The following is a 17,743-nucleotide window of genomic DNA, read 5'->3' as shown; positions in this document are numbered from 1 at the left end:
GCTGTTCTGTTGTACCCCCTTAGTGTTTTGCCTCGGTGTTTTGTCTCCGGTGTTGTCCCTTGTAGGGCTATGGGTAAGTGAGGGACGTCATGTCTCCTAGTGGGGCTGGTCTTGTGGTCCTCTCTGTGGACTGGCTGCTCTAATAGGGATAATCGTCCTCACAGCCTGGTGGGCCAGGATGTGCTCCCCTCTCTCCTCCTCCTCCTTCATCTGCTCCCATGTGCTTTGATCAGATAGGTCCCTTTCCCGGAGAGGCAGATTCAATGTCGTCCTTTGAAATAAATTCTTCTGGGGGGAGAGACAGGTGTCCACATAGTAGTTGGGTTTGGGCCGGTCCCCCAGATGTCTCTGAGCATTTCTTCATATCATTATTGACCACCTGGATGTCATATTTTGTAAGTTGTCTATTCTACGCATTTTTAATTGGATTCATGTTTTTCCTTAATAAAGGTTCTGCAATTTTCTATAGATTTTAGAGAGTAGTGCTGTATCTGATATCTCATTGCCAATTCCCCGTGCAGCCCCCAGTCTGTGGGTTCTCTTTTCACTCTTGTGATGAATTCTTCGGATGTAAATAAATGTTGTATGTTTAGTAGCTCTCAGCTCCCTATTTTGTCTTCTGTAGTGTGTGCATGTTTGTGCCTTATATTAGAACCCTTCAATTTGACTCTCTGTTTTCAATGATCTTTAGAGTTCTAGGATTTATAGTTAAGTCTTTATTTTGAGGGTTTGGGGATTTTTTGTGTATTTTCTTGGTATATGGTGTGAAGTATGGGTCCCGTTTCACTCTATTCCAGATGGAGATTCAGGTTTTTCCAGCATCATTTGTGGAAAGGACGATAGCTCCCCCACTTAATGTGTTTTAGACCTTCCTACAAATCAGTTATCTAGGTGCTCTGTTTAGTTTCTGGATTCTCTATCCTGATCCATTGACACGCACATCTATCATTATACCAATACCAAGCCGTTTTGACTTCATGGTGATGTAGTAGGAATTAAAATCAGGGAGTGAGAGGCCTCCTCCTTTATTTTTGTTTTTCAGCAGTGTTTTGCTTCTCCTGCATTTCTTTCCTTTCCATGTTATATTGATGAATAGTTATGGAATTGCATTATATTTATAGAATGCTTTAGGTAATATTGACATTTTCACAGTATTAAATCTTTTTACCCGTGAACATGGAATATTCTTCCTCCATTTACATAGGTCTCTTTTGATTTCCTATAGTAGTGTTTTGTAGTTTTCTTTGTATAACTCTTTTGCTGCTCTGATTAGGCTTATTCCTAAGTATTTAATCTTTTCAGAGTTCTCTTCCTTAATACACAAGAATCCTATCGTTCTTCTGATGTTGATCTTATAGCTTATCATGTTGTCCAAACTCCCAAGGGGTGCTGTTGGGTATCATCCAGGCAGCACTTTTCTGATTGACCTTGGGGGATGTTCTATATGTAAAATCACACCCTATCACAGCAGAGAGTTGTACTTCTTCTTTGTCCATTTGCATGACTTTGATTTCTTTTTGATGTCTGATGGTTCTCGCAAAGACTTCCAGGACTATCTTAAATAAGAGTGGTGATCAAAAGTCATCCCTTTCTGGTTCCCATTTGGAAGGGGAATGTTTTTGGCTTCTTTCCACTAGGTGAAATGCTGGCTGTTAGTTTTGTCTATATAATCTTAGATACCATATGTTAAGGAATTTCCCTTATATTTCTTTTTTACTGAATATATATATATATATATATATACCACATCTTGTTAAATTTGGTGTTTCTAACACATCATATATAAAGGTCCTGTGTTGAATGAGAATAAAGTGATTCAAAAATATTTTAAAGCCTTTGTTTTTTAATAGCTTTAAGACAAATCTGCTCTAATTGGAGATCATATATATTCTTTATTAAAAGAGTATCAACGAAACATCATCATGATTAGGGCAAAGAATGTATGGATGTGCTTTATACAATTGATGTATGTGTATGTATGGATTGTGATAAGAGTTGTTTGAGCCCCTAATAAAATGTTTTTAAAAAATTAACGGTTAATTTCTGGGGGAGAGTCTATAGCTGTTTTTAAGTTGTTTTCAAATAAAATAAAAGCAAAATTTAAAAGAGTATCAATTTCTGAATATTTTGGGTTGAATAAATCAACTTATTAAGTGAGTAAAATGTTTAATATATTCTGAAAAATGGAAGATTAGAATCTTGTAAGATTATGCTTTTTTAGGCATTGCAAAAGGTATTATATATTTTCACATGTAAGAATTTTTCTATTCTAAGAGTAACCTTAGAATGAGTAACTGATTCAGATGCCAAGTCTGACCATTGGGGAAGGAAGATTATCTACAATGAATGGTGCTTGAAAATTGGATCTCCACAAATGGAAGAATCAGGACCAAAGGCTTATATCGTATAAAAAAGCCAATTAAAAATGGGTCATATGGTCTACTGTGCCAGAAATGACCTAGGGAAAAGGAAAGGTGTCACATTCTTCACCACAACCAACATTTCAAGATCTATCCCAGAACACAATACTGCCTTTTGCCAACAAGGAAGACCAGCTAATGCGGTTATTATTCATGTTGATACAACAAGCCCTCATGCCAAAGCTGAGGAAATAGAAGATTTTACCAACTTCTGTACTGTGAACATGCAGTCAAGATGCATTGATAATTCCTAGTGATTTCAATGCAAAAGTTGGAAAGGAAGGATCAGTAGTCAGAAAAATATGGCTGTATTGATAGAGAGAAATTACATAGGAGAATGCATGATAAAAGCATTCAAAGCCAATGACTAATTCATTGCAAATACCCCCTCTCCCACCCCACCCCCACCCCAGCTACATGAACTACACCCATGGACCTTGCCTGAAGGTACACAAAGGAATCAAATGTACTACATCTGGGGAGAGAGATGAGAGGGAAGTTCAATCACATCATTCAGAACAAGGTCAAGGGCCATCTGGAACACATTGATAATTGCTCGTTTATAAGTTCAAGTTGAAGTGGAAGAAAATTAAAATGAGTCTAAGAGAGTCATAACATGACCTTGGGTACATCCCATCCAAATTTAGAGACCATCTCAAGAAGATATTCAACCCATGAACATTAAGGACCGAAGACGAGAGGAGTTGTGGGATATGAGGGACATCCTACATGAAGCAAGCAAAGGGTCACTAAAAAGACTGAAAAGAAAGGGGGGGGGGAGTGAGAAGAGACTCTGAAACTTGCTTTTGAGTATCAATTAGCTAACGTGGATGGGAGCAATGGTGACACTAAAGGCCCGAGCAGATGCTTTCCGAAGAGACGCAGACAAGTGCAAAGACCTGGAGTTAGAACACCAACCGGGAAGAAAACCATGCTCAATGTGTCTCACAGTGAGAAAACTGCACAAAGAAGTACAGCCTTGACCTGGAGTGGTAAAGGATGGAATGGGCAAAACACCGGATAACACAGAAGAATCTAAAGAAGATGGAGGGAATACACTTGTTACTGCACAAAAAGAGAATTGGTTGTCCAGCAACCATTTCAGTAGGAACCGAGCGTACTGAGGGGGAATTCCAACCTCTGGGAATTAGTACAATACCAGTGGAGTTGTTTTGACTGGACCAAGTAGAAAAGCTGGAAGTATTGAAGGGTGCACTCATCTAAGCCAAAAGAACTGGGATGCAGTTACCTGACCCAGCAAGTCAACTGGAAGTGATCCATATCTCTGCCCATCCCACAGAAAGCTACTTCAGCAGAATACGGAAATCATCACACACTGCCCTTGTTATCCACTGCTGAGTAGGCATTGGGCTTCTAACTATGAGGTCAGAGGTTCAAAACTACCAGTTTTTTGGCAAGAGAAAGATGAGGCTGTCTGTTCCCCTAACATTTACAACCTTAGAGACCCTATATAGAGTTGTTATAAATCAGAATAGATTTTATGAGTATCACTATTATCAAAAGTAAGCAACATTGTACTGATTTTAAAACAGCAGCACATCTACAGGGAACTGCCAGAAATTTGAGGGATTTAGAAGAGGACGTGGACATTGCGGGTGTCAGATGGAGCTTATCTGAAAGCAGAGAATACCAGAAAATTATACCAGAAAGAAAGGCCTACCAAAGCGTTCCAGATCATTTACTTGTGCTCCGTGGCATCGACAGATAGACCAAAAGGCAGTGGTTCGAACAGAACAGGAGGATATCGTGAGTTTTAAACTCAAGAAAGGAGGGTGTCAGGGCTGTATCATTGCACTGTACTTATTCAATCTAGAGGCTGAGCAAAGCGCATTGGTGGTGTAACCACAAGGTCAGCCCTTCAAAATCAGTGCTCCACTGGAGAATCAGGAAACTTTCTACTCCCGTAAGATCGATGGTCTTGGAAGTCCATAGGGGAAGTTCTGCTTGTGCTATGAACTGACCTGATGACAGCAAATTTGTTTGTTTGTTTTTTGAGATGCTCAGCAAATAATCCAAGATGCTGGACTATATGAAGCAGGCAGTATCAGGAATAAACAGCCTTTGATGTACAGATAATATAACCTTGTTTGCTGAAAGCCAAGAGGACTGGAACTACTTACAGACAAAGATCAAAGACTACACTCTTTAGTATAGGTTGCACCTCAGCATAAAAAAGAAAAATATGTATCCTCACTGCTGGAACAATAAGTAGCATCCCTCATAATAACTGAAGAAAAGACTGACGTTGTCAAGGATTTCATTTTACTTCAAGCTACAATCAATGGCCCAGGAAGCAGCAATAAAGAAGTCAAATGATTCATTGTATTGGGTAAATCTGCTGCAAAAGACCTTTTGAAAGTGCTAAAAAAGCAACGTAGCTTTGAGGACTAAGGTGCTCCTGACCCAAGTCATGGTACTTTCAATTCTCATGAACATATGAAAGCAGGTCAAAAGAATAAGAAAGGATGAAGAAAAACTGATGTCTTTGAATTACGATGCTGCTGAGAAATATTTAATATACCACGAATTACCAGAAGAATGAACGAGTTTGTGTTTGAAGAAATACAATCAGAATGTTCCTTAGAAGCAAGGATGATGAGTCTTCATCTCAGGTACTTTGGACATGTTATTTGGAGACTCCAGCCTGGAAAAAGATATACTGCTTGGTAAAGGGCCAGGTCAGTGAACAAGAGAAAGATTCACAGTGAGATGGACTGACACAATGGCTGCCACAGTGGATTCAGACGTTCTTTGTACACAGGGTTGCTATGTTTTGGAACTGGCTCGACAGCATCTAATAAGAACATCTATTATATGCACTAGAAAAACAACTCACTGCCGTCAAATCAATTCTGATGCAGAGCCACTCTGTATAGAGTTTCTGAGGTTATAAATCTTTACAGCAACAATTAACCTCACCTTTCTCCCCTGGAGAGACTGGTGGGTTTGAACCAAAGACCTTGAAGTAAGTAATCCAATGCTTACCTGGCAGTGCCATACAGACAATGAAATTGAGAAAATATTTTCATAACAATGGGATGAAACTAATAAAATTTAAGTGATTACGGCTAGGGAAGAACACTAGCCTACTCTACCTAATGGAAACTGTATTATGTAGAAATGAAATATGATGACATTTTAAATTAGTAAATCAACTCATTTTAGAGTATCTACAATCCAGTCATTTGATGACTAAGGCGTGCCTGACCCAAGTCATGGTATTTCCAGCATATACCTGTGAACGTTGGCCATTGACTAAAGATACTGAAGAAGAATCAGTGCATTTGAATGGTGGCACTGGAGGCGAATATTGAAAGCAGCATGGACTGCTGAGAGGACAAACCAATCTCTGTTGGAAGAAGTACAGCCAGAATGCTCCTTAGAGGCAGAGATGGCCAGACTTCCTCTTATGTAACTTGGGCGTGTTATCAGGAGACTCCAGTCCCTGGAAAAGAACGTCGTGTTTGGTACAGGGGAGAGGCAGTGAGAAAAAGGCAGGCCCTCGACGAAATGGATTGACACAGTGGCTGCCCCCACAGCCTGAGGCACAGGAAGTACTGTGAGGGTGGCTCAGGACTGGGCTGTGTGTCATTCTGTTGTGCACAGGATCGCTCTGCGGTAGATCTAGATAGTACAGAATTCTTTTGCCTACCTTTCACCCAGATTCCGCCAGTGTTGAGATCTTAAAAAGTCACTGTACATTTGTCCAAACTAAGAGTTAACTTGGTATAACGCTTTATCTAAACTACGGATTTTGTATAAATTTCATCTGTTATGCAGATCACTTTATATTTAGTTGTCATGCCCCTTAAGTCTTCAATCTGTGAAAATGTCTTCTCAGAAAATTCCCAAACTCTTTTCTATGAAGCTAGTAGACCTCTGATACCTAAAGTGGACACTGATCCCACAAGAATTGAGAACTACCAACCAATATCCCTAATGAACATCAATGCAAAAATCTTTAACAAAATACTGGCCAATAGAATACACAAGCATATTAAAAAAATAATTCACTGTGACCAAGTGGAATTCATACCAGGGATGCAGGGATGGTTCACCATATGAAAGACCGTCAACATTATTCTCCACATTGGCAGGAAAAATGATAAGATCCACATGATAATATCGATAGATGTGGAAAAAGCATTTGACAACATCCAACACACATTCCTGTTTAAGACACTCAAGAAGATAGGAATAGAAGGAAAATTCCTCAATCTTATACAAGCTATATATGAAAAACTAACAGCCAACATGGTAGTTAACGGAGAAAAGATGAAAACAATTCCACTGAAAAAGGGGACCAGACAAGGATGTCCTTTGTCCCCACTCCTAATTAACATTGTACTGGAGGTCGTAGCTAACAACATAAGACAAAGAAAAGACATCAAATGTATTCATCTGGGGAAGGAAGAGGCAAAATTATCCTTTTTTGCAGACAATATGATTCTATATGTCAAAAATCCCCTAAACTCCACAAGTGGAGTGTTGGAAGCAATAAAGGAATATGGCAGAGTGGCAGGACACAAGATCAACAAACAGAAGTCTATCGGACTCGCTACACACCAGACAAGATCACAGAAGAGACAATTTAAAGGATAGTATCTTTTACAATAGCCAAGCACAAATTGAAATATCTAGGGATATACCTGACTAAAAAACCAAAAGATTTATATGAGGAAAATTATAAAACACTAATACAAGAAACCAAGTGTGAACTCAACAAATGGAAGAAAATCCCATGCTCATGGACTGGAAGTCTCAATATAGTAAAAATGTCACTTCTGCCCAAGGCACTATATAAGTTCAATACTATCCCAATACAAATACCACCATCCTTCTTCAAATAATTGGAAAAACTGATTACCAACTTCATATGGAGGGAGAAGAAGCCCAGAATTAGCAGAGAACTCCTCAAGAAGAAGGACAAAGTGGGAGGGCTTGCTCTACCTGATTTTAGCACTTACTATATGGCCACAGTAGTCAAAACAGTGTGGTACTGGCATAATGACAGATATTCAGACAAATGGAAAAGAGCTGAAGACCCAGAAATACAAACATCAGCATTCAGGCAACTGCTCTTTGATAAGGGTCCCCAAAATATCAAATGGGAAGCAGATGCCCTCTTCAATAAATGGTGCTGGAAAAAATGGATATCTACCTGCAGAAAAATGAAGCAAGACACTTACCTCACTCCATGCACAAGAATAAACTCAAGGTGGATCGCAGACCTTAATAGAAAACCCCAAACAATTAGGGTCATTAATGAGGGAATTCAGACAAACCTGAGAACCTTGGTCCAGGGAATACATAGGCTATCAGAAATAGGGAAGGATACAAATACAGAGGAGTCACAAATAGACAAGTGTGATATACTGAAGATAAGTCAAAAGAATTCACCAGGAGAGTAATAAGAGAACCCACTGACTGGGGCAACATCTTTAGCAATGACACAGCAGAGGCCTTATTACTAAAATATATAATACTTTGCAAGCTTACAATAAGAGAAAAACTAACTGTCCCCTGAAGAGGTGGGCAAAGGACCTGAACAGAAGTTTCACAGAGTCTGAAATCTGAATGGCCAAAAACCATAAGAGAAAATGTTCCCGGTCATTAGCTATAAGAGAAATGCAAATTAAAACAACTATGAGATACCACCGAACACCCTCAAAGATAGCCCAATTAAAAAAACCAGAAAGCAACAAGTGTTGGAGGGGCTGTGGTGAGATAGGAACTCTCATCCACTGCTGGTGGACCTGTAGGTATGTACAGCCACTATGGAAATCGATCCGGCAATATCTAGAACAGATGGAAATTGAGATACCATATGACCCAGTAATCCCTCTACTGGGCATATACCCAGAAGAGACAAGAAACAAACCACGGCCAGACATCTGTGCTCCAGTGTTCATCGCGGCACAGTTCACAATTGCAAAGAGTTGGAAACAAGGCAAGTTTCCATCAACTGATGAATGGCTTAAAAAACTGTGGTACACACATGCAATGGAGTACTATGCATTGTTAAAAAGCAGCGATGAACGAATGAAGCATATCACCGCATGGGAAGAACTGGAGGAAATTATGCTAAGCGAAGTAAGCCAAGCACCAAAGGACAAGTACAACATGAGTTCGCTGAGGTAAGTTCATATTAAAAAAAACAAAGAAAAGAAAAATTCAAAAGGGGCACAGGGAAAAAGCTACTGTATACAAACACTCCAGGGCTGAGGTCCAGGTAGTATGGCAGGTGCCAGACGAAATCCAGGGATACACATGGTAGCCAACTAAAAAGGAGGTGGGGGGGGGGGAAGGAAAGAAAAAAAAAGAGAGATGTGTGATGAGGGAATAGGGCACTGACCCAACCAAGGGGAGGGTATTGTTTGTGTCTCCACAGGGAAAGAGGGACCAGACTTAAATCCAGGGTTCCGGGATGCAAATGCAGCGTGCTGGCCTGGAGAGGGGAGCCAGGAGAGGGACCTCAGGGCTCGGCCCCCATCCCAGCTACATGGACAACTGCCCCTCCCCCCAGAAGAATTTACTTTGGAGGACAGCACTGAAACTGCAGCTAGGGGAGAGGGGCATGTCTGATCAGAGCACACAGGAGCAAATGAAGGGGGATGAGTGGAGCACATCATGGCCCACCAGGCCTGGAGGAAGATATCCCTACTCTGAACAGCCAATGCACAGAATGGACCATATGGCTGATCCTACTTTGAGACATGATGTCCCTCGCTGACCCATGGCCCTACAGGGGACAACACTGAAGACTCAGTGTCGGGATTGGCCTGGTCTGACCCCACCACACTGAGGCACAACACTAAAGGCAAAAAACCAAAACAAAACACTAAAGGCACGCGGCAGAGCAACAGGGGGAGCAGAGCAAGGGGCTCCCAAGGTAGTGCAAAGGATAGACTCAGGGGCCAAAGCATGGCACCCCATCGGACTTGACTGGAGGACATACCTAGAGATCAAAATCAGACCTTGATCTATTTACATTTTTTTCTCGTTTATAAAATTATTTTTTACTTTTTCATTTCTTTTAATTAATTTATTCTTTTCTTAGTCATTGGTTTTCTTTTTTGTTGTCATTGTTGTGTTCTCTTTTGTCGCTTTGTCTTGCTATGCCTTGTTTTTTGGTGCATATTATTATCTCTGCAGATCTATCTAGATAAGACAGGCTGGATGAACAGTCTAGAGGGGAAAACAAGGGGACCAATGGTTCCGGGGGGACATGGGTGAGGGAGAGGCGGGGAAAAGGAGGTGGTGTTGACCAACCCAGAGGCAAGGGAGCAACAAGTGATCCAAATTAATGACAAGGAGGGTGTGAGATGCCTGGTAGGGATTCAGCAAGGGCAATGTAACTGAGAGAAATTACTGAAACCCAAACGGAGGCTGAGCATGATAGTGTGACAAGAGGAAAGTACAAGAAAATATAGGAAAGAACTAGGAGGCAAAGGGTATTTATAGAGGTCTAAAAAAAGGCATGTACATATGTAAATATATTTATATATGAGGATGGGGAAATAGATCTACATGCATATATTTATAGGTTTAGTATTAAGGCAGCAGATGGACATTGGACCCCCACTCAAGTACTCCCTCAATGCAAGAACACTTTGTTCTATTAAATCGGCATTCCATGATGCACACCTTCTCGGCATGATTATTGAGAACAAATGTGTGCATAAGCAAATGTGGTGAAGAAAGCTGATGGTGCCCGGCTATCAAAAGATATAGCATCTGGGGTCTTAAAGGCTGGCAGGTAAACAAGCAGCCATCTAGTTCAGAAACAACAAAGCCCACATGGAAGAAGCACAGCAGCCTATGTGACCACAAGGTGTAGAAGGGACCAGGTAGCATGCATCTAAAAACAAAAAAATCATATAATTGTAAATGATAGTGAGTGCAGAGTAGAGACCCAAAGTCCATCTGTAGGCAACTGGACACACACCCTTTCAGAAGGGTCACAGGGAAGAGATGAGCCAGTCAGGGTGCAGGGTAGCAATGATGAAACATACAACTTTCCTCTAGTTCTTAAATGCTTCCTCCACCCACTATCATGATTCCAATTCTACCTTACAAATCTGGCTGGACCAGAGGATATACACTGGTACAGATAGGTACTGGAAACACAGGGAATCCAGGACAGATGAACCCTTCAGGATCAGTGGTGAGAGTGGCGATACTGGGAGGGTGGAGGAAAGGTGGGATAGAAAGGGGGAACCAATTATAAGGATCTACATATAACCTCCTCCATGGGGGGTGGACAACCGAAAAGTGGGTGAAGGGAGACATTGGACAGTATAAGATATGACAAAATAATAATAATTTATAAATTATCAAGGGTTCAGGAGGGAGGGAACAGTGGGGAGGGAAGGGGAAATATTAGGAGCTGATATAAAAGGCTCAAGTAGAAAGCAACTGTTTTGAGAAAGATGATGGCAACAAATGTACAAATGTGCTTGACATAATGGATGTATATATGGATTGTGATGAGTTGTACGAACCCCCAGTAAAATTATTTTTTTTTAAATGTCTTATTTTCTCTAACTTCCCCACCCGCACCTTTGTCAATTTCAAAGAGCCCTGATCAGGTAGAATGTCTCATATTTTGGGTTTGTCTGATGCTTTCTAATGGGTGAGGTTAGGGTTATGGGTTTGGGTAAAGAATAGTACAGAGGTTAATTACTAGAGCATACATAATATCAACACAGCTGATCCCTGGTGAGGTTAAATTTAATCCCTTGCTAAGATGGTGTCTGACAGCTTTCTCCAGTATACAGTGATCATTTTCCCTGCCTCTATTCTCTTCATAGGAGCCCTGGTGTCCTGGTTATGATTTGGGCTGTGAGCCTCAAGGTCAGCAGTTTGAAACCTCCAACTGTTCTGTGAGAAAGAGAAGTGACGTTCTACTCTGGTAAACAGTGACCGTCTTGGAAATTCACAGGGGCAGCCCTGTCCCACATGGTCACTGAGTTGGCATTGACAATGGCAGTGAGTTTTTAAAATTATCTTCATATTTTTGTAAAACATACTTTAAAACATTTTAGTCATTATATATGACCTAAAAATTACTGTTGTAAGCGTTTCTAAGTGTAGAGTTCAGTGACGTAAGTATATTCACAATGCTGTCCAAGTAGAACTATTATATATTCATATTTCCAAAATGTTTTTATCCTCACAGAAACCCTGCACCTGTTGAGTGGTCACCCTCCACATCTCCTTTCATCAGTCAGTGGAACTGACTATCAGTCTCTATGAAGAGGCCCATTCTAGATATTTCATATGAGCAGAATTAGACAATATTTGTTCTATTATGTCTGACATATCACTTAGCATAGTGTTTTAAGTTATTTTAGCGATGAATGTACAAATGTGCTTTACACAATTGATGTATGTATGGATTGGGATGAGAGTTGTATGAGCCCCTAATAAAACGATAAAAAAAGATATAAAAGTTATTTTATAGTCACACGATTATAGATTGATTATTCGGCTGTGGAACAAAGCCTAAAGACAATGGGATGGATGGAAAGCTATAGCTTCAAAGGAGAAAGCTACCAAACAGAGCTGCATGAGGTGTACACCTGGGGTCAGGGGAAAGCAAGCTGGAATTTGGTAGAGAGATTTCCAGTGTTGCGATCAGAGTAGGGAAGGTGGGATTAGCTAGGTTTCATAGGCTTCTGTTGGGTTCAGTGTTTTGAATGATTTCCTAAAAACAAGGGAAAAGGGGGACATCCCTTGGTGGTAAGCATGGGGCCTCGGTGTGTTGTAGTTCAGAAGTGTTAGAGCCTGTAAGGAGGAGGTGGGGCTTGACCTTAGCAAACTTCCCACAGAGCTGAACTGAGCATGTCTTAGCCATGATCCCCCAACTGGGTCAAGGCAGCGCCTGTGACATATTGTAGTACACAGATTCATCCATGATCTGAACCTCATTCTTTCTTAAGGCTGAATAATAGGTCATGTTCGGTGCATACCATATTTTGTTTAGTCATTCCTCTGTTGATGGCCACTTTGGTTGTTTCCATCTCTTGGAAGGCCCACCAAATGGTTTCCCATGGTAATTGCACTATTTACATCTCTCCCAGCAATGCAACATGTTTTCTCTACATTCTTGAACACAGTTGTTATTGGGGTGCAGGTGGAGCTGAGGGAGACACTGTGACAGACACCTGTGACAGACATTGTATTAGACCTGAAGTGGATCTCATTGTGGCTTTGACTTGCATTTTCCTCATGACTAGTGTAGGAGTCCAGATGGCACAGTCGGTTCAGCACGGGGCTGGGAATGCAAGGCTAGTTTCAATGGATTAGACCCTCTATGGGAGGAAGCGGAGGGTACTGCTCCCGCAAAGATTTAAGATCCCAGAAACCTTATGGAGTTGAAACAGACTTGCTGGCCGTGAGTTTGTGTCTGTTGTTGAATGACTGATGATATCGGGCTTCTTTTCATGGGCTGAGTTGTTGCTGTCAGGTGCCCTCAAGTTGGTTCCAACTCCTGGTGACCTGATCCCAACGCACAGCAGAAGAAACACGGCCCGGTCCTGTGCCATCCTCACACTTGTTCTCTTTTTAATTAATCCATCATTTTATTGGGGACTCTTACAGCTCTGGTAACAATCCATACACCAATTGCATCAAACACATTTATACCTATGTGGACATCATCGTTTTCAAAACATTGTCTTTCTGCTTGAGCCCTTGCTATCAACTCTTTTTCCCTTCCTTCCCGATGTGGGCCCCTGACAAATTTTCATATCTTACACTGTCCACTGTCTCCCTTCACCCATGTTTCTGTTGTTTGTCCCCTTGGAGTGGGGTTAATACATCGATCATTATAGTCGGTTCCCCATTTCTTCCCCTGCTCCCCCTACCTTTATGGTATTGCTACTCCCATTATTGTTTCTGAGGCAAACTTTATCTGTCCTAGATTCCGTGTGTCCAGGACTCTTATCTGTACCAGTGTGCATGCTCCAGTCTAGCTGGATTTGTAAGGTAGAACTGGGATCATGATAGCGGGGTGGAGGAAGCATTAAAGAACTAGAGCAGTGTTTCTCAACCTGTGGGTTGTTCTCAACCTGTGTGCTGCTACCCCCAAAAGAACAACCCTTTCAAAGGGGTTGCCCGATTCATAACAGTAGCAAAATGACAATTATGAAGTAGCAATGAAAATAATTGTATAGTTGGGGGGTCACCACCACATGAGGAACTGTATTAAATGGTCATAGCCCTAGGGATATTGAGAACCACTGAACAGAAGAATGTTGTGCGCCTGTCAGTGGTTATCCTACACCCTGGCTGACTTGTTCTTTCCTTGGGACCCCTTTGAGAGGGAAGTCCGATTGTCTACGATTGGACTTTGGGTCTCCACTCCAACCCCCATCATTTGCATTGCTATATTTGTTTGTTCTGGGTATTCTGATGCAGATCCCATCCACACCTCATGATCACACAGGCTGGTGTGCTTCTTCCATGTGGGCTTCCTTGTTGCTTCCCTGCTAGATGGCCGCTTGTTTAACTTCAAGCCTTTAAGACCCCAGACGCTCTCGCAATTGTTCTGTTTAAACTCATTGTTGCTACTATGTCAATCCACCTTGCCAAGGGCCTTCCTTTTTTCTTGCTGCTACCAAGCATGATGTCCTTCTCCAGGGACTGGCCTCTCCTATCCAAAGGATGTGGGACAAAGTCCCATCCTTACTTCTAAGGAGCATTTTGACTGTACTTGCTCCAAGACAAATTTGTTTTTGCTTTTGGCAGCCCATGGTACTTTTAATATTCTTCACCAGTACCTTAATCCAATGTCCAACTTGGATGACCCTTACAGTGAGGAAGAGAAAACCTTAGTCAAGGTAACAGCCTTGCCTTTCAACACTTGAAAGGGATCTTGTGTAGCAGATTGATTGGCCCAGTGCAATGCATTGTTTGATCTCTTGACTGTTTTCAGGAGCATTGATTCTGGATTCAAGCAAAACAATTTTAATCCTTTTTCTTTTTTTCTGGGCAGCTCAGCTGGCTGCACCAACCCCTCTATTAACTGCAGAAGCATAAAAACCTAGCAATATGAAATGAAAGCTTTTCCTTCTTTCCTTTGTGATGTTTACCCTGGGCTGTCCTTTGGATCACCAATCAGAAAACGTCTTTATAGTTTCCGGAAAGCAAAACTTTATCAGATATAAGAAGGGGCATCACAAAGTCCACAGAAAAATCCTATTACCTTTGAATCCCAGTTTTCCCACAAACCTTTTGAAGCTCTCTCATATCATTTGAAAAGATATTCTTCCAGTCTCTAGATTGTTGTCTCACTTTCTTTGATGACGCACCTTGATTAAAAGTTTTAATATGAATCAAGTCTGATAGATTTTTCCTTTTGTTGCTTAAGCTTTGGGGACAGTATCTAAGAATTTGCTGTTGAAGCCAAGGTCAGGAAGCTTTTTTTAAAAAAAATCATTTTATTGGGGGCTCATACAACTCACCACAATCCATACACACATCAATTGTGTAAAGCACATTTGTACATTCTTGGCCTCATCATTCACAAAACATTTGCTCTCCACTTAAGCTCCTGGCATCAGCTCCTCATTTTTCCCCTCCCTCCCTAGGTCAGGAAGCTTCACCCCTATGTTTTCTTCTAAGAGTTGTAGGGTTTTCTCTTCAATGCTCTTTGGATTAGTTTTTGTGAGGGGAGTGAGAGGGCGGAAAAAAGAGGGTTCTGGAGCTCCTGTCATGATATCAAGCCCACGGCAAGGAGGTGAGCCAGTGAGGCTCCAGGCAGCCAGCAGACGCAGGTAGGAGTTGCATTCCTCTCTCAGGCTTCTGGAATATCTTTGCTGGAACCACGGAGATTAAGATTCCTGTACAGTGATGAAGAACTGAAGTGTGATTACTCTGCAAATATTGGGCAGGGGCTGAGCGTTTGTCCTTAGTCTTAAGAAAAGCTTCAGTACAGGCATGCAAATGTAGCAAATTAAGTTAGCTTTCCCTACGGTACTATGAATAAAAAAGATATTTTAACAAATCAGTGTTCATAGAAAATCTCTAGTTTCGTGGTTTATGTTCTTTAAGAATAGAAAATGAACTTTCAATGAAAAGTACATGGGGACCTGGGTCAAAAGCTTTATTTTTCACAGGCTTGAAGGACAGGTGGAAAGGGGTAATCCCTAGAATATCCGGAGACTGACTAAATTAATTTCTACCCTAAGCTATTGTGCGGCAAGAACTGAGGAGATAATTTAGCTCCTACAATGGCCTTTTGGTTGAAAGGAAGCCAGGCAGAGAAAAGCGCGCAGACGTTTCTGATGTGACCGACTGTTGAAGGAGCAACTGACATCTGTTTACACAAGACACAATTAAAAACAATTTTTTTAGGGTCAGGCCAATAAGGTGTACAATCCTCAGAAAGACTCAACGGACAACCCTAAGCCATTGGTAAGCCAACTTCGGTAGGGGTGCCATCGATCACCAGGCTGATGCGCTTAACCAAGTGAGGGAACAAGGCATTTAAAAATAACCCGGGGTCACAGCTCTGCCCTGCCATCAGCGCCCTGATCTAGTGGCAAACGCATGGGGCGGACCGGATATTTCTGTACAGCTTCCTAAGTGAAATGATCCTACCACCACTGCTGCCCACAGGCTGTGAAACTCTTCGCTGGCTTTCCATCGCGGTGCCAGGACTTTCTTTCCCCGGAGTGGGAGCAATCCGATTCTCGGGATCTGAGGACGGGAGGACTGGGGAGTGCGTGCCCTCCTCTCCACGACTCCACGTTCCCGCCCTCCACACATGTTTGGGGGGGAGGGGAGGTCGGAGGACGAAGGAGTCCGCCTCTCCCTCTCGACGACTCGACGTGCCCGCCCTCCACCCATAGTTGGGAGCGAGCTAAGGGTCCCGGGGAGCTGCTGGCTCCCTTTCCGAGGCCCTGTGTGCGGGCGAACCGTACACCCTGCCCCGACCCAGTCCGCGTTTGGGTTCGCTTCGCTCGTGAATTTCCGCTGCATGACTTGACTCGCGCACAAAGCCGCGGTGGTCCTGTCGCCGCCGCCGCTCACCGGGCGGCAAGAGCGGGCAGGACCCTTCGCCACAGCCTCTGGCTCGGCGGCGGCGGCGGCGCGGCCTGGCACTGCCCGTTTCCAACATGGCGCCGCGGGAGGCGGGCCCCGCTGGGCTCCCGCGCTTCCGGCGCCGCGCGTTTTGGTTCCGGGGTTACAGCGTCCACGGCGCCGCCTTCCTACTCCGCCGGCCGCCGCCGCCACCACCACCGTCGCCGCCGCCGCCGGGACGCGCGGCCGGGCTGAGCCTGCGCGCCGCGCCCGGGACCGGCCGCCAGAGCTGCCCGCGCAGGACCTTCCGGGGCTCCCCTCAGTCGGGGCGTCCCGCGCGCCCCACAGTCCCCGGGAGTCACCCCCTCATGCAGCCAGCAGCGGGGGACACGTGCCGCTGTAGGTCCCCAAAGCAGGGCCCTCTCGCCGTGTGACCCTGCCCCCTCCAATTCCCCAACCGTCGGGCGTCCGCCCGTCCCGACTGTCGCCTGCTCCCGCCTCTGGCGACTCCCACCCGTCCTCCTGAACGCGCGGTCCTCCTCCTCCTCCCCGCTCCCCGCTCCCCGCTCCCCGCCCCGCCTAGACTCGGGCCCGGGGGGGACCTGGTGCCCAGCATGTAAGCCCCTGCCATCTGTAATGCTGTGGCTGGCCCTTGGCCCCGTCCATGCCATGGAGAACCAGGTGCTGGTCATTCGCATCAAGATCCCCAACAGTGGCGCGGTGGACTGGACCGTGCACTCCGGGGCGCAGTTACTCTTCAGGGACGTGCTGGTGAGTCGGGTGCGCCCAGGGTGCAAATCCCAGCGAGGGATGGGCAGGGAGGGGGCGAGCGTCTGTGTCACTTCTGGCTCTGCTCCTGGTCGCGGGGCAATTGTATTTCCTTAACCGCAAGCACTGGTTCATTTCATCAACCGTGTGCCTGGCCCTGGACAAACCGACAGGAATGAAAGGTGACCGCAAGAACTCAAAGACTGGATGGGGACACACACGCAGAAGTCATCAACTGGCAACTAAGACAGTCAAGATTCCCCCGTGTTTTGTGAGATGGCTCCGGCTTGCTCCCAGGCGGGTCTTTCTGCCGAATTCTTTGAACTTTCTCCTTCCTGGGGCGGATGGGTACAAACCACCAGCCTTTCCGTTAGAAGCCAAGTACTGCCAATACTGCGCCCCCCGCCCCCCCGGGCTTCTCTCATCTTGATGATCCACGAGTAATGGGAATCGGAAACATGGGCAGCTTCCACTTGTCATGGTTTTGCAAACCCAAGACATCA

General features: G+C 43.8%; 1 protein-coding gene across 2 annotated transcripts in view; it reads left to right on the top strand.

Moving 5' to 3' along the window:
• The first annotated feature begins 16,659 nt into the window (after positions 1-16,659).
• Positions 16,660-17,743, top strand: part of MAP2K5 (mitogen-activated protein kinase kinase 5) — a 288,293-nt gene continuing 287,209 nt past the window's right edge. For both annotated transcript variants that reach the window (XM_075535636.1, XM_075535635.1), the window contains exon 1: positions 16,660-17,243. In XM_075535636.1, coding sequence (XP_075391751.1) covers positions 17,109-17,243 — 135 coding nt within the window. In that variant the 5' untranslated portion in view covers positions 16,660-17,108. The remainder of the gene's footprint in view (positions 17,244-17,743) is intronic.

The sequence above is a fragment of the Tenrec ecaudatus genome, chromosome 17 (genome assembly GCF_050624435.1).
Source record: "Tenrec ecaudatus isolate mTenEca1 chromosome 17, mTenEca1.hap1, whole genome shotgun sequence".
Classification (NCBI taxonomy): domain Eukaryota; kingdom Metazoa; phylum Chordata; class Mammalia; order Afrosoricida; family Tenrecidae; genus Tenrec; species Tenrec ecaudatus.
Note: the sequence above shows the minus strand (reverse complement) of the source record. Positions and strands in the feature narration are given on the sequence as shown.